This window comes from Aedes albopictus, chromosome 2 (genome assembly GCF_035046485.1).
Source record: "Aedes albopictus strain Foshan chromosome 2, AalbF5, whole genome shotgun sequence".
Lineage (NCBI taxonomy): Eukaryota > Metazoa > Arthropoda > Insecta > Diptera > Culicidae > Aedes > Aedes albopictus.
Genome location: NC_085137.1, coordinates 485,387,465 through 485,404,611, shown reverse-complemented (window position 1 = coordinate 485,404,611; position 17,147 = coordinate 485,387,465). Strand labels below are relative to the sequence as shown.

General features: G+C 38.3%; 2 protein-coding genes across 12 annotated transcripts in view; one reads left to right on the top strand and one right to left on the bottom strand.

Annotated features, from left to right (window-relative positions):
* LOC109424340 (collagen alpha-1(XVIII) chain) overlaps positions 1 to 17,147 on the bottom strand; it is a 1,002,865-nt gene that overhangs the window by 696,202 nt on the left and 289,516 nt on the right. The window lies entirely within an intron of this gene.
* On the top strand, positions 12,666 to 13,555 carry LOC109399279 (calaxin). Its single transcript, XM_019671716.3, has one exon. It carries the CDS (start codon positions 12,795 to 12,797, stop codon positions 13,446 to 13,448), a length of 654 nt encoding a protein of 217 aa, XP_019527261.2. The 5' UTR covers positions 12,666 to 12,794; the 3' UTR covers positions 13,449 to 13,555.

The window sequence follows — 17,147 nt, the reverse complement described above, 5'->3', positions numbered from 1 at the left end:
CCTCAGGGGATTCTGGAGAGAATCCTCAGGGGATTCTGGAGAGAATCCTCAGGGGATTCTGAAGAGAATCCTCAGAGGATTCTGGAGAAAATCCTCAGGGGATTCTTCAAAGAATCCTCAGGGGATTCTGCAAAGAATCCTCAGGAGATATTGAAGAGAATCCTTAGGGGATTCTGGAGAGAATCCTCAGGGGATTCTGGAGAGAATCCTCAGGGGATTCTGGAGAGAATCCTTAGGGGATTCTGCAAAGAATCCTCGATTCTGGAGAGAATCCTGAGGAGATTCTGGAGAGAATCCTGAGGAGATTCTGGAGAGAATCCTGAGGAGATTCTGGAGAGAATCCTGAGGAGATTCTGGAGAGAATCCTCAGGGGATTCTGGAGAGAATCCTCAGGGGATTCTGGAGAGAATCCTGAGGAGATTCTGGAGAGAATCCTCAGGGGATTCTGAAGAGAATCCTCAGAGGATTCTGGAGAGAATCCTCAGGGGATTCTTCAAAGAATCCTCAGGGGATTCTGCAAAGAATCCTCAGGAGATTTTGAAGAGAATCCTTAGGGGATTCTGGAGAGAATCCTTAGGGGATTCTGGAGAGAATCCTCAGGGGATTCTGGAGAGAATACTCAGGAGATTCTGGAGAGAATCCTCAGGGGATTCTGAAGAGAATCCTTAGAGGATTCTGGAGAGAATCCTGAGAGAATTCTTGAGAGAATCCTGAGAGGATTCTGGAGAGAATCCTGAGAGGTTTCTGGAGAGAATCCTGAGAAGATTTTGGAGTAGATATTGCAGAGAAACCTCAAGGGTTTCTGAAGAAAATCCTCAGGAAATTCTGGAGAAAAAATCTCAGGTGATTCTGGACAGAATCCTCAGGGGGCTCGAGATAGAATCCTTACCGGATTCTGAAGAGAACCTTAATGGGATTTTGGAGATAATCTATCGGGGACTATGGAGAGAATCCTCAAAACATTCTGGAGAGAATCCTCACTGAATTCTGGAGATAATCTTCAAAGAATTCTGGAGAGAATACTCAGGGGAAATAGGAGATAATCCTTATCACAATTTTTCATCCCTGCTCACCCTAAATTCAGGAGCAATGCACTCGTCACAAAAATTATTCGCTTTACAGAAAGGCTACGCCTTTTTCTGTGTCAAAATATAACGCAGTTACGACAAATACTCTTCTGATTAAAAACGAGCCCCTTCTTTTATATTCCTATCTACCATATGGCAACAAATGATGCAGAAAAATGAGTGTATTTGGGTCAGTTCATGGGCGATGTATTCATGCCTATGTACATGCATTATTGAATGCATTTTATGCCCATTTCAAATAGAGATGTGGACAACAAACCATTAGACTTCACGATTTTATGAGGTGAGACATCCAAATGGCACACTCAAGGCTCCTGTGAAGGTTTCCCTTTATTTACATGCACAAACCGTGCTCTACCTTCACCTGCCCTATTCTGATGCGCTGTTTCAAGTAAACATTATTACCTACTTGCTCCGACCGACCGACTATATTGCCCCCGGGAGCCAGCATGCTTCCCCGTCAACTTGCTAACTTGCTAAGTTGACAAAAGTTTATGTGACCCATCGCCATCGCCATCGTCGCCACCACACACATAGCCTGTAGCGCTGCCAGCGCAGCTCCAGATCGCGCTCGCGTCATAATCCACTGCTAAGCTGAGCAACGCCAGCCATGGTCCACACAGCAGATCATCCGGGTTGGAGCACAACGCGCGAGCATAAATTATTTATTTATATTAGCCCAACCAAAACCAAAAGTTATACGTCTTTGCGAGCATGAGCTGGGTTCAGCATTTATGACTCTGGTTGGTTGTCTGCCTGCCCTTGCCCGTTACAGTACCCTCCACTTTTCCCACCTCCACCGGTTATGAGAATATATGTTGGCGTGTTGTCAAGCTCGCCGTTATGATTCTGTTCTGATGCTATTGCTCATGGTCGCAGCGACAAAACTGCACAAACCAGCGTGCGACACACTCGAATCAGGCCCTGAGAGAAGGGAGTGGAGCAGCGTCGCCAGTCAGAGCTGAGGAATGACAACCCAGCCAGCTAGCTGGCTGACGCAGTTGCGCGCGAGAGAGCGAAAAATACGCGGGAAGGGCGATGGAAAGCATGCACCACATAAGCAACCACTAACTGCCATTCAGCTTCGGGTGAATTATGGGTTGTGAGATAATGAAATTATTAAAATTTATGGATGATTTTGGGGCAGATTAGGAAGGAAGACGATCGGGGAAAAGGGTGCTTCCCGGTCGACAGAGTGACCAGATGGAGTTTTTTCACGAAGAGGGTAAAAGAAACGATGGAAAAAGCACCTACATTGAAAATTGATTTGTCGAATGTAAGAAATGTAAATTAACAGTTATCAAATAACAGTGCATTCCACAATCTAACACTGGTCTTGAAGTTTTTGGCCTCTCAATATCCTTTGAGACCGAAAAAATATAGCTTCGATGGATTGAAATAATGTCTCTGAAGATGTATATTTGAAGGGCATTAAAAAAAATACGCTGAGAGTAATATTCGACGCGAGTCTATGTTAGATGTCATATAATTTCAATTTTCCAAAAACTTTACCATTCTCTATTTGTATTATATAAAAAATGTAGTGCAATACGTGGGACCACGCATAACTCACGAATGAAGCGTCGGATTGGTCTTTGTTTGTTTTTTAGTTTTCAACCAAAGAAGGTTTATGAGACAAAAAACATGGATAAATTATGATTTTTTGAAAATTGATTTTTCATACATTTTGAGTGGGAAGGGACTTGAACTTGGAACGTCAAAAAACACAGTAGGCAAGTAGCCTAGGATAGTCGAATGCTTCTAACTATTATTTTTCTTATTTTTTTATTTTTCACCCTTAAAGATGATTAAACAAAAGAAGACAATTTTTGAGATTTTTTATATCAAAAATAGATTTTACGATCAAATTTAAATGAAAAACACTGTGCATGATGGTTTTGTCACATCCAATCTACAGTGAATTCAAAAATATAAAAAAGAAGAAAAAATTGTGAAATGTTATTCGAGTTTTTTTTACTGTTTTGAACTTTTTGTCAACAGAGAAGCAATTATTTCTTAGTTTTTTTTTTTGTTTTTGTTTATGTGTATTTTAACATAAGCTAATTCTCGTATTTCTTAGATATTGAAATGAATTTTCAGATCGTCACAAATAAAAGTTAGGCCCAAATGTTTTTGTTATTTTTTTTTATTTTTTGAATTCGCTATAACTTAATTAAGGGTTGGGCGTGGGATAGAATTTTTTTTATTGAAACTTGTACGTAGAATCTATTTTTAACATGAAAAAGCTTCAAAGTTGTTCCTTCCGATTGTTTTACGAAACGATTCAAAATAAAATTTTGGTGAAAGAAAAAATAGTTGGCAGCATTTGGCAAAATTTGAGGAATTAAACCTTCTTCAGATAAATAATAAAATAAATCTAAAGATAAGATTTTTAGAAAATTAAAATATGACATCTAACATTGATCCACGATGAATATTACTCTCAATGAATTTTTTTATTAAAAGTCCTTTAAATATCCCAAAATATCCTCTTTGAAGGCATTGTTACAATCCAACAAATCGTTTTCGAGTTATGCTTTTTTGGAAGCAGAAGATTATATTTTCTTATACGCCCTTTCCAAAAGTTAAGTGCAGAATATTTCAAATCAAATCACATGAAAAACTTATTCGAATAGAAGCTGTATATGAGCAAAATTTTATTCGAATTGGAAAAGGACGCGTTTACGAGATTCACGCATTGAACTGGAGATTCCTGGAGTCAAAACTGGAAAACCCAATAATACGATAAGTTAAGAAACTGTCAAAGTATTAGGATTTTTTTGTTCTATTGCCTTGCACTCAGGAAGTCCTCCAAGGATTTCCACATGACACTATACGAGGATTCTTCTATAACTCTTTCAAGAATTCTTGAAATTGTTTTTTAATGATTCCTTCAGAAATATAAGGATTGTGTCAGAAACCCTGCAAAAAATATTTAGAAATTTCGCCTCGTTTTCTTCCAGGTAATCTGCAAAAGAAAACTTCCACTATTTTCACTGAATTCCTTCAGAAATTTGTCCAAGGAACTTTTAAGGGATTTCTTCCGAAACCTTTGAAAAATCCTTGTATGATTCCTACAAAAAGTCCCAGAAAATCGTTAACAAATGTTTCAGGGAATTCTTATTGAATCCTCTAAAGATTTCTCAAAGAAATAATCAGGATTTTGTTCAAGACTTCCTTCATAAATTTCTTAAGAATTCATAGAAAAATTCCTTCATAGATTCCTTCAGCAATTCCTTTTTTGGAATTCCTCAGGAGTATTTTCATTGATTGTTTAAAAAATGTCTTATTTGACTCCTTTAGGAATTTCTTAAATGAGTCTTCTGGAATTCCTCCAATCCGTTCAAGGATTCCTCAAAAATAATCAGCAAAAAAAATTCTTGTAGAATATCTACAGAGATTTTTTCAGAGATTCCATCAGAGACTACTTTAAGGATTCTCTTAAGAATTCCTCTAAGGAAGCGAATAATTTTGCATCTATTCCTGCGGAAATATCTTCAAATATTTCTATATGGATTTCTTCAGGATTTAATCGAATATCTAGTGACAAGTTCAAGAATTCCAAGAATTCTTTGCACAATTTTTCCAAGCATTCCTCCAAAAAAAATGCTTCAAGGATTCTCTCGAAGACTTCTCCAAAGATTTTTGCAAAACTTTTTTCCAACAATTCGTTCATAGATGTTTTCAAATATTTCCAAAATATTCTCCCAATTTTATTTAAGAATTCTAAAGTTCCATGAAGGATATTTTAGATTTTTTTTTTCAATATAAAACTATTCTTTAAAAACATTCGGGAATCTTTTCAAGGGCTCTACTAGGAATTTATACATCAATGTCATAAGTCATTTATCCCTCTGGGGAATTTATCCAAGCAATTTTACGAGAATCTCTCCACGGATTCCTTTAAGAAATCTTTCAACACTTCATTCAAGATTTCCCACTGAAATTTATGCCTGGAACTCTTTTAACATTGCTGACTAGTTCCTTCAATATTATTTTTCAGAAATTCCTCCAAAGCTTCCATCAGAAATATGTTTATAAATACTGCAAAGTTTTCCTAATTTCTCCTAAAGTTTTTTCATGGAATTCATACGAAGACATCCTTTTTAGATATTCTTATAATGCGTCAAGAACATTTAAAGATTTGCCCTGGAAACTTCTCCGAAAATTGCATCAGGATCTTCTCCACGAAATTATAAGAATCGCTTCAAGGATTTCTTTCGAAAATTCCTTTCAAGAAAAAAGTTTTGAAGGATCCTATTTGAGTGTCCTTCAATAATTGCATGCTTCACTAAACTCTGGGAGTATTGCTCAAGGAATACTTCCAAAGATTTCTTGAAAAATTTCTCCAAGAATTCCTTCAGTATATCTCCCAAAAACTATTCAGGGTAATGCTTCAATTCTTAAAAAAAATCCTTAAGTGGTTCGTTCAGTAATTAAAGATTGCTTCCAGAATTCCTCCAAGTATTTACTCAAAGTTTAGACACATGGATTTCTCTAAAAATCATCTGGCATCCCTGATCCAAACATTCCCTACAGATTTTCCAAACATTTTTTTCCAGAATTCCTTCTACCCGAGCAGAGGAGAATAGCAAGTTAATAACTACGAAATCACATAACCTGTTTTTATATCTTGTTTTGTTGTTTTGTTATTATTAAATTATCAAGGCATAGCTTTTCCAAAACAAATTTTGTTGGACAATCTATTTGATTATAATCAAGCTATTGATATACATTAACTAAATTACATTTAAATCACATGTTTTGTTGAAGTACAAGTTTAGTTATTGTTGTACTATTGATCAACTTATCAGCAATAGCACAACAGTAACAACTTTTGAAATCACAGCAACAATTCGACAATTATGACCTCTCCCTTTGTGTTGTTCCATTTTTTTATTCCGTTAAGAAGGAAATTCCTGAACGACTCCTTTTAAAAATTCCTTTAATAATTTTCGGATAAGCACTTGGAAGTTCTGGAGGAATCTTTCGATAAATCCCTGGAGAAGTCTTCAAGAGAACTACTGGTGCAATTTTCATAGAAATTCCGAAGTTAATTCTTCTGAGCAATTATTAGGATTCTTGGCAAAATCTTTTGAAAAACTCTAAGAGAATCCTTCGGAAAAAAACTCATGGTGAAATCCTCAAAGAAATTTTCAGAGAAAACTTAAGATGAACTCCAGGACTCCAGGACAGGAAATTCTGAAGAAACCCTTGAAGGGATTCTTTGCAGGATTCCGGAGGAATTTCTAGAGGAGTCTTTGAAAATCCATGAAAGATTCCATCAAAGAACTCTCGGAGAAATTTCTGGAAGATATTTGGAGTCATTTATGGAAAAGTTTATGACCAAATCTGTCGACGAATTTTTGGAAGAATTTTATGACAAAGTCATTTGTTAAACATAAAAGGAGTTTTTGACGGAATCCTTAGAGAAATAAATATAGGAATTTCAGAAAAAAAATATTGCAAAAATTTCTGGTGATAGTCCTGTAGGAATCATCAGAGGAAGTTCAAGAGAAATTATAGCAATTTTTTTGGAAAAATCGGAAAAATCGGAGGAATTAAAACAATCTTTCCAGAAAAATTGTAATAGGGTAAGAAATCAAACTTTGAACTAGTCAAATTGTAATCTTAATTTGAATCATTTCGAAATTCATTAAAACGACGTACTTTTTAGGCAAATATTGTCCTGAAAAAGATGTTAAACAGCTTTCCGTAATATAACCTGATAACATAGACTTTAAAAGCATTGAAAAAAGCGTTTTTGTCATGGAAAACAGGCAATTAAAAAATCACTGTAATTTCACCCATTTCCCCCCAAAGAATGCACATTTTCGGTGCACTCGTACAGCTCATGCATTGTATCACACGCAATATGTGAACACGTCAAATGAAAGCTTATTTATCATAGAATCGACCAACTGAATAATATTCCGCATTATTTGTCATAAAATTATCAAATTTAAGTAATTCTTACTTGGAGAATGTTATCTTAAGTTGAACCAATTGTAATCTAAATTTGAACTAGTAAACGGGGGCGAGCTTCCAGTATTGGCCTGCAGACTGCGCTAGTGGTTGTTTTGTTTACTCTTGGGGGATGAAAAAATCCAAATTTAGTTTCCAAGTTCCTGAAGAGTTTAAAACATTCTCAGTTGAAAATCCACTGCCAAGTGATAAATAGTTATGGGAATTAGCAGATCCATGTGTTTTTCTATTGTTCAGCACGAAATTGGCTGTTGTTGGAGATGCTCGAGCTGCTGCCGCCAGTAGTTCAAATTAAAATTAAAGTTGGTTCAAGTTAAGATTCAAATCATTGTTGACAAATAATCGATTTTATCAATGAAATTCGATGCAAATACAAACTTTTTACCACTTAACAGAATGCTTATACCCGTGGCTTTCATGTACATAAAATTTTGCCGTAGTAAATTATTTCCATGTGGGAGAAAAAATCACTCAAAATTTGCGCTACTTCGGAAACCGCAATTTGGTTCAAGTTTTGATTACCCACCCTAATCTGTACAATATTTCCAATATCCCAAACATTTTCTGCAAAAGTGTTGAGCATTCTAAAAATTCATCAGTTTCTATGCTGAAAAAAAAACAAAGGTAACACGTACTCCGAAAACAATTAAAGTATAACAGTTTATAAATTACAGGTGGAAATCGAAGCTCGCCGTATTTGATAATATAGAAATTACTAAAGTTCGATTATCTTGCGACTTTAAATCTCTAAATGAATAAAAAGCCGAATACATATAGTATTTCTCGATCATTTGAAAATATTGCTTACGTCAGAGTGATGAACCTCATGTTATTAGCGGGTTTGTGAGACAAAGCGAATAATTTTATATAATAAGTTTTATAACTTATTTAGTAACGAGTTTGATATCATAGCAAATTCTGCTCTCCGATTATTATCAATAACATATTAATATCAAAATTTGTTATTGAAATATTTTCCGAATTCACTGTTATTAATTTGTTATTGAAGCTAACAAAACAAGTTATTGAATTGGTTTTCCAGGAACATTTTTTTGTTATGGAATTTGTTATTTTGTCGCTTATGACAGACAAGTTTATAACACAATATGTTATGGTAATAACTTAAAAATAATCGATTTCAGTTTCAGATTCAGTAATTTTCCCAAATAACACAGCTCCTTATGCTGTTGTTATTCCCTTCTGCTTGGGTATGGTTGCTCCAGAAATCCCTTCAAAGATTTTTTAAGGACTTCCTCCAAGAATTCTTTTATTAATTCTTCTATAAGTTTCCTGAAAGTATCAGAAAATCCTTCTCTTAGGTATTCTTCAGGGAATCATCCAAAGATTCCTTCAGAAATAGCTCCGTAAATTGTTCAAAACATTCTTCAAGGATTTATGCTGATTTTCTTCCAAGAATTCCATCGAAAATTCCTGCAAAAGTTCACTCCGGAATTATTCTCAAAAATTATTTCAGAAACGTCTGAAAAGATTCAGTCAGAAATTATCATGCTCATGCCCCTAAAATCCTTCAGGAATTCATCTTTCCTTTATAACTTTCTCTAAGATTCCTAGAAGAATTTCACTAATGATTCAATCAGGAGTTACTACTAAGATGTTATTACAAGACTCGTCTTTTGTCGGGGTACAAACCCACTACGACCATTTATTTGTCACATCCAAGGTTCATCCATGAAAATCAACAGTAATTTACCATAAGATTCCTTCAGAATTCTTCCACAGATTTCACCAGGGACTTCAGCAAGGAATTCTTAAGAACTTCCTCCAACGACTCCGTCAGGAACTGTACCAAAGGTTCTCTCAATAATTCCTCTAAGAATTCCTTCAGATGAATTTGCATTCATTCCGAAAAAAAAACTTCAGAAATGTCTCGTTTGGTGATTGATTCGAGGATATCTTCGTGAATCCTTCAAAAAATGCCCCCTTGTATTCAAAAATTCTTGAGGCAGTTTCTCCGAGGATTTTTCCAGAAATTTGATCAAAGATTTCTTACAGGAATTACTACACGAATTCCAACAAAAACTTATCCAAGCATTTCTGATGGAATTCTTTCAAGTAATCATAAAGTTATACCTTCAAGATTCCTTGAGGTAGTTATAAATATTGTTCAAGAATTTCTCAAAGAATTCCTCCTAAAATTTCTTCTATGATTCCTTCAACGATTGAAATATGAAATATAAGCAACGGTCCTTTTTAAAATTTCCTTAAATATTCTTTCAAGGATTTCTTCAGTAATTCCTAAAATTATTCCTTCAGGAATTGCTCTTAGGAAACCTCCAGGAACTCCATCAAAAATGTTTTAGAAGTAACCTCAATGATTGCTTCAGTAATTTGATCCAAAGGTTTTCCCAGGAATCCCTCCAAAGATTTCCTCCGGAATTCCTTCATGGATACTGTCAAAATTTCCTTCAAACATTTCTTTAAAAAAATTGTCCAACAACTTTATCAAGCATTGCACTATGAATTCTTTCAGAAATTTCTTAAAATATTTATAACAAGTTTGCTCCAAGGACCCCGATCAAAGTATAATAACTGACCAGTAACAAACTGATAACTATTGCTCGCTCCAGAACTAATTTTACAATTTTGTGTTATCAACTTGATAATTCATGTTACCATATCTGTCAAACTGAGTCATCGTCAATAACAACAGCGGAAGTTAGTTATCAATTACCGTTACAAATATCATTCTAATAACAATTCGATAAAATTTATTGATTTACAGACGTTGTTATCAGGGTGCCATTGATGATAACAAAATGAGATATTTTAATGATATCACGGCTATACTTGGTTGCTATCATGTTTGTTATGTTACTTGCTTATTCAGCCAAAATGAGAACAAATTGAGTTAATTATTTTTGATATCAGATAACACAATATATTATCCGGTTGTTATGAAACTTTGCTCGGGATTCCTTTAACGATTTTATTAAGGATTAGTTCAATTGCCCAACAAACACATCTCAAGATTTCTTATGACATCCACTATTAATTGCTCTAAAAATTATGCAGGGTTTTATTAAAGGGCTCTCGCAAACAATCCTTCAATGTTTCGGTCCGTTTTTTTTTTCAAAGATTCCTCTAAAAAATCCTTTAAATATTATTTGGAAAATTCGCACCATTTTCTTCAGATAATCCTCCAAACATTCCTTGGAGAATCTCACCAAAAATTTATTTCAGAATTGTTTCTATGGTTGGCTCAGAAATTTCTCCAGAAAATTTAGGGATTTCCTCCAAAGATTGTTTTTTTTTGAATTCCACCAAAAATTCCTTCATCAATTTTTTCAAGTGTTCCTTTGAAGAATCCATCAAGAATGTTTTTTTAGTTTTCTTCAGAAATTTATCCAAGGATTGCTTAATTTTCTTCCCGATTTTCCTTCAAGCATTCCTCCAAAGATTCATTCCAGAACTGATTTGAAACATTCCTTCAAGAATTTCCTAATGGATTCCGTCAGAAATTATTCCAAATATACTTTCAGTAATTAATGAACTCTAAAATTTGCGAATTTTCCAGAAATTTTTCCATGAAAAACTACATATTTTAAATATATTTTTTTAAATTTATTATTATTATTATTATTTGCTTTATTAGGGAGATTTTCAGCCCGCTTTTTTAAATTTAAAACCCCAAGTTTCATTCCTTTTATATTTTTCGAGTAACACTTCATTTTTTGTCTGTTTTCGCCTGAATGCCAGAAAATGCATTTCAAGTTTTTTTTTACGAAAGTGATTGATAGATGTTTTTTTTTATTTCCTTTTCATAAATTTGTTTTTTTTTCGTCAGTTTTCTTCAGGAATTTTGAATGAGTTTCATCCAGGAATTTCTCACGTGATTTCTCCATAAATTTATTCCAGGATTTCCTTCTGTAGTTCTTCAGAGAGCTCCATCTAAGATTCTTTTTGAGTTTTCTCCAGGAAGTCTTTCCGGGACTCCTTTTGAGATTCCTTTTGAGAGTCTAGAGGATTCTTCCCTAGAATTCCTGGAATCTTCCAGAGATTCCAGCCGAGATTTTCCTAATAGTTTCTTTTGGAATGTTTTCAGACATTTTTTCACAGAGAAGGCAGAAAAAGGTACTCCTGGAAAATTTTCCTGGGAATTCCAGCAAAATCACCCAGAATTTCTTTCGGGATTCCTTAACAAGGTCTCTCGGGGATGTCTTCATAGATTCCTTCAGGAATTCCTTCCCAAATCCCGTCAGGGACTTCTTCCAAGAACTCCATGCGAGATTTCTCCCGGAGTTATTTCAGGGATTTTTTTTCGGAATTCTTCCTGATATCCTTCCAGAAATCGAACAAGAACTTCTTTGAGTGTTCCTCCAAAATTTTCTTCAAGAACCTCTACCGGGATTCCTCCAGGAACTACATCCAGGGTTTTTTGGGAACTCCTTTCGAGATTCCTCCGGGAACTCCTATATCCGCGATTTTTTCTGGGCTCTACAACGACCACTTAGGATTCGTCCCAACGGCACCAACAATTACCAAAACGTTGCAACGAATGACTGCAAAGTCTACGTAGGAGCGTAGACTGCAAAACCGAACTCCCACCAATCGTTATTCCCAAAACAGTCGAACCCTCGAACATCGAAAAAACTCTTTTAGTAATCTCCGAAGAAATTCCTTGCAGTCCCAGAAGGTATCTCAGAAGGAATCCTAGGAGGAGCTCCTGGAGGAATCTCAGATGGAACCAAGCCCGTTCAACAGGAGGGGGAGGGTGTTAACTCCCCCCTCCCTCATTACCGACGCTTCATACACTAGGCGCCCCTCCGCCTTTTGCCGAAATTGGGAAAAACTACTCCCTTGGCGCCACTTCTTTGCATGGACCTGGATGGAACCTTTTTGGAATCCTGAGAGAAACTCCTGGAAGGACCTCAGAGGAAACTTCTGGAAGAACCCAAAAAAGAATTTCAGGTATAGATCCCTGAGGAATCACAGAGAGATATCCTGAAGAGATCTTATAATAACTTTGTAGAGAAACCACGTAAGAAGTTCCTAGAAGAACCTCTGGGAAAACTACTGTGCTAATCCTATGAAGAGGAATGCAGGAGGAATCCCGGAATTAATTTCTAGGGAAATCCAGGAATGAATCTCTGGAAGAAACACCCGAGTATTTCCTGGAGGAATCCTGAAGGAATCTTAAAAGAATTCCAGCAGGAACCTCTTTAGGAAGAACCTCATCAAGATCTCCCAGGGAACTCAAAAGAAACTCCTGGAGGAGTCCTGGAACAAATTTGTGGAGAAATCGCAAAGGGCTTCTTGGAGGAATCTAGGGTGTAATTCCTGAGGAGTCCCAGTGGAACAACCACGAAAAGCTGGTGATTTTTTTTTCTCTTTCCGAAAATTTTCTTAGTAAAATCGTATACAACAAGGCCACCAACGTGGCCACCAACAAGGCCAGAACGTGAAAAAATTAGAAAACTTAAGCGACCGCGGCGTGCTGTAATCTATTGTGAGACTTTGGTCACCCTAGTCACCCATATGGCTTTTGTGAATCAGATGGTCGGAATGTTTGCTTGAATTTACGATCTGCGAGGAAGAAAAGTGGATTATGCGGGTTGGGAAACCACTACCGCTCTCCGAATATACGGAGAAGAAGAGGTGAGAAAAATTCTACACTTGAAATGATCCCAGTAATCGCTGAGATTTCGGACGTTGAAATTCTCCGTTGTTGATGTGGATTTTTTATTTCGAAGTTTTTGAAAAATGTCTCTTGATTTAACCCTGGATGCTGGCGAGGAGATGCGTTTCCTGAACAAGGTCAGCCGACTGGTTCGGCGGTTGGAGAAGAAAACCCACTTCACCCACCGAGAGTTGGAGGTTTGTCTGTTGATCTACTACAAACTGGCCAAGGACGAGGAGGACAACAAAGGACTTGTTTCGCGGCATCAACTGGATGTGCTGTTTGACAGTGCTTTCGGGATATCCGACAGCGAAACGGTTGGGAGGATTTGTACTGCACTGGATAAAGGTGTGACGGCATTTATGAGTATGGAATCCTGGGTCAGAATGTTGTCATTGTTCTTGAAAGGGACGTTCGATGAGAAGATCGAGCACTGTTTCCGAGCTTACGACATCGGCGGGGAGGAAATGCTCCGAAGAGAACACATGATGGTGTTGTTGAGAAGCTGCTTCATCAAACATCAAGCAGAGGAAGTGGAAGAGTCGGTCAAGGACATGGTGGAAATCCTTATCCGTCGAATGGACATCGATCGGGATGGAGCCATATCTTTGGATGACTTCCGACAAGCTGTTCACAAATCTCCAGAACTGTTGGAGTGTTTCGGACAAGCACTGCCAGATCGGGCTCACGTGTACGCCTTCTCCAAAACATTCCTGGACCAGTCGGCCGAGTTCTGACTCATTCCGCCCCATCAACAGTTACGTAAGCGAAAAACCCATAAAAATGCAATAAAACCGTAAATATTTTGACTTCCCCAAAAGTTTTTTCCTTAATTAATCCAAGCATAACACCATAAAAAATCAATCAAAAACTAGTTTTGGCCCCTCTCAGCCCAATCCAACACTCACAGCGCTCGACATTCATCCCGTCGTCAGAGTCGGTGTTTGTGCGCCCGAAAACAAATCGTTCCAAATTAGAAAACAAGTGGTCCCCTCACAGCCTCCACCCAACTGAAGAAATTAATCTTCCTAACGATTCGTTGCTCTTTCTGCTTTGAAGTGACTCTCTCCGAGAGCCGTTAGTTGATGTTGCATTTCTGCTGCGGCAGTGCATTCCGGGCCTGATTGCCCACTGCTGCAGCAGTTCCCGTTCTTCATAGTCGTTCACAGAACTCCCCGTTTGTGTTTTCAGCTGCCTGATGCTTAGTTAGTTGCGTTTCGTCGTTGGTGACTGGATGGCTGCCGGGCCGGGAAAGGATAGATGAAGATCAAAGGAGATTTTGTGCTTAAATTTGTTTTTATGACAGTGTGTCATAGTTCCTGGCTATGGCTGCACTGGGTGGCACAGTAAACAATCTCGGACGTTGGATTTGGTGCTGGAGTGAGGGTTTAGTTGTGAAACGTTGGTATGCAATACTAGTTTGGAAACTAGCCATAATACATAGATCTTCAAATCAATAACAATATTGATTGTCAGAAAGAGTTGTTCCATTTGGTTCAATTTTATTACATCCCGAATTTGACCTATTAATATATCGATATCTGTCATAGTGTCAAGCATTATGTGCACAATTTAACGAGTAAAATTCTTGGTCGACAATGAGTAGATGAAAGAAAAGTTTTAAATTTGCGTTTACTACATTTTCGGAAGTGTACTACGGTTTCTGCAAAAGTACTTTCTGAGATTTCTTCTAGAGATTTTCCCGGTATTATCTCCAGAGTTTCTTGGGGGTTTCCTTCTGGAGATCCTACCAAAACTCTTCCAAAGCTCTTTCAGAGATGTCCCATAGTGGATTTTATTTTGAGACATTCTTCCAACAAATCCCAACAATGCCGGCAAAGAATGCGCGTAACGTTTGCAGAAGTTTGTCGAGAATTTCCTCCCCAAGTATTTTTCAGAATTCCATGTGATTTTCCACCGGAATATTACTGGGGTACAGATATTGGCTTTCTCGGTCTGGGGTAAATCTAAACGACTAGATTTGTATTACCCGACGTTTCGGCCGGCTTTGTTTGGCCTTTATCAAGGGTAAAAATCTGTCAACCGTTTTTCATCTTATGTTTTAATGCCGTCGTAGGGATATGGGCTTCTTGTATTCTGCAATTATCATACATATACGTTTTACAAATTTTCTGGACTACACAGGAGAACACTACACTACTTGATAGTACTCAATAGCTAACAGAAAAATCTCAAAGAGGATGCCTGGGAAGAGCTATTGGAGAAATCCCGGAAGAAGCGCCAAGGAAGTTACACGAAAATGTCTTATTGCCTTCTCTGTCTTCTCTGTCTTCTCTGTCTTCTCTGTCCTCTCTGTCTTCTCTGTCTTCTCTGTCTTCTCTGTCTTCTCTGTCTTCTCTGTCTTCTCTGTCTTCTCTGTCTTCTCTGTCTTCTCTGTCTTCTCTGTCTTCTCTGTCTTCTCTGTCTTCTCTGTCTTCTCTGTCTTCTCTGTCTTCTCTGTCTTCTCTGTCTTCTCTGTCTTCTCTGTCTTCTCTGTCTTCTCTGTCTTCTCTGTCTTCTCTGTCTTCTCTGTCTTCTCTGTCTTCTCTGTCTTCTCTGTCTTCTCTGTCTTCTCTGTCTTCTCTGTCTTCTCTGTCTTCTCTGTCTTCTCTGTCTTCTCTGTCTTCTCTGTCTTCTCTGTCTTCTCTGTCTTCTCTGTCTTCTCTGTCTTCTCTGTCTTCTCTGTCTTCTCTGTCTTCTCTGTCTTCTCTGTCTTCTCTGTCTTCTCTGTCTTCTCTGTCTTCTCTGTCTTCTCTGTCTTCTCTGTCTTCTCTGTCTTCTCTGTCTTCTCTGTCTTCTCTGTCTTCTCTGTCTTCTCTGTCTTCTCTGTCTTCTCTGTCTTCTCTGTCTTCTCTGTCTTCTCTGTCTTCTCTGTCTTCTCTGTCTTCTCTGTCTTCTCTGTCTTCTCTGTCTTCTCTGTCTTCTCTGTCTTCTCTGTCTTCTCTGTCTTCTCTGTCTTCTCTGTCTTCTCTGTCTTCTCTGTCTTCTCTGTCTTCTCTGTCTTCTCTGTCTTCTCTGTCTTCTCTGTCTTCTCTGTCTTCTCTGTCTTCTCTGTCTTCTCTGTCTTCTCTGTCTTCTCTGTCTTCTCTGTCTTCTCTGTCTTCTCTGTCTTCTCTGTCTTCTTTGTCTTCTCTGTCTTCTCTGTCTTCTCTGTCTTCTCTGTCTTCTCTGTCTTCTCTGTCTTCTCTGTCTTCTCTGTCTTCTCTGTCTTCTCTGTCTTCTCTGTCTTCTCTGTCTTCCCTGTCTTCTCTGTCTTCTTTGTCTTCTCTGTCTTCTCTGTCTTCTCTGTCTTCTCTGTCTTCTCTGTCTTCTCTGTCTTCTCTGTCTTCTCTGTCTTCTCTGTCTTCTCTGTCTTCTCTGTCTTCTCTGTCTTCTCTGTCTTCTCTGTCTTCTCTGTCTTCTCTGTCTTCTCTGTCTTCTCTGTCTTCTCTGTCTTCTCTGTCTTCTCTGTCTTCTCTGTCTTCTCTGTCTTCCCTATCTTCCATGGCTTCTCTGTATTCTCTACCTTCTCTGTCTTCTCTGCATTTTCGAAGTCATAAGTCAAGTACTTATTTCATACTTGATGGGCTACAACTCGTAGCGGTGAGTCTACGCCGAATGAAGTATCCGCCTCCAGGCCTCGGTCCTGCGCCAATCGCTTCCAGTCGCCCTGAACGTTTAGAGTCCTTAGGTCCTCCTCGACTGCAAAAAGCCAACGTGTGCGCGGCCTCCCACGAAGCCGACGACCCCTTCCTGGTTCTCTGCTGAATATAATTTTAGCTTGTCGTTCCTCCGGCATACGAGCTACGTGTCCAGCCCACCGCAGCCTGCCGTGTTGTATTCGCTTCGCTATATCCATCTCTTTATATACCTGGTACAATTCGTAGTTCATGCGACGCCGCCACATGCCGTCCTCCAGTTTACCGCCGAGTATTTTTCGCAGCACTTTACGTTCGAAGACTCCAAAGGCTCTCCGATCAACTTCTTTTAACGTCCACGTTTCAGGACCGTATAAAGCGACCGGGAGAATCAGAGACTTGTACAACGCGAGTTTTGTCTTCGTTTGCAGCCTGCGGGACCTCAGCTGGTTTCGCAGACCGAAAAAGGCCCGATTTGCAGCCGCAATCCGTGTTTTCACCTCGCGGGTAACATCATTATAGCACGTCACTAGAGTACCAAGATAAACAAATTTATCCACAAATTCAAACTTTTCCCCACCTAGCACCACTTCGTCACCACTACCACGGCCGGACCGACGTTGAACACCAGCAATCATGTACTTAGTCTTTGTGGTGTTGATCGTAAGTCCAATCCTCGCAGTCTCCCTCTTAAAAGATACGAACGCTTTTTCCACGGCCCGACGGTCGATTCCGATGATGTCGATATCGTCCGCGAAGCCCAGGAGCATATGCGACTTCGTGACAATGGTTCCGCTCCACACCAGCTCTCCTTATCGC

Excerpts from the sequence above, each read along its gene's own strand:
- LOC109399279 (XM_019671716.3), top strand. The coding sequence starts at position 12,795 with ATGTCTCTTGATTTAACCCTGGATGCTGGCGAGGAGATGCGTTTCCTG.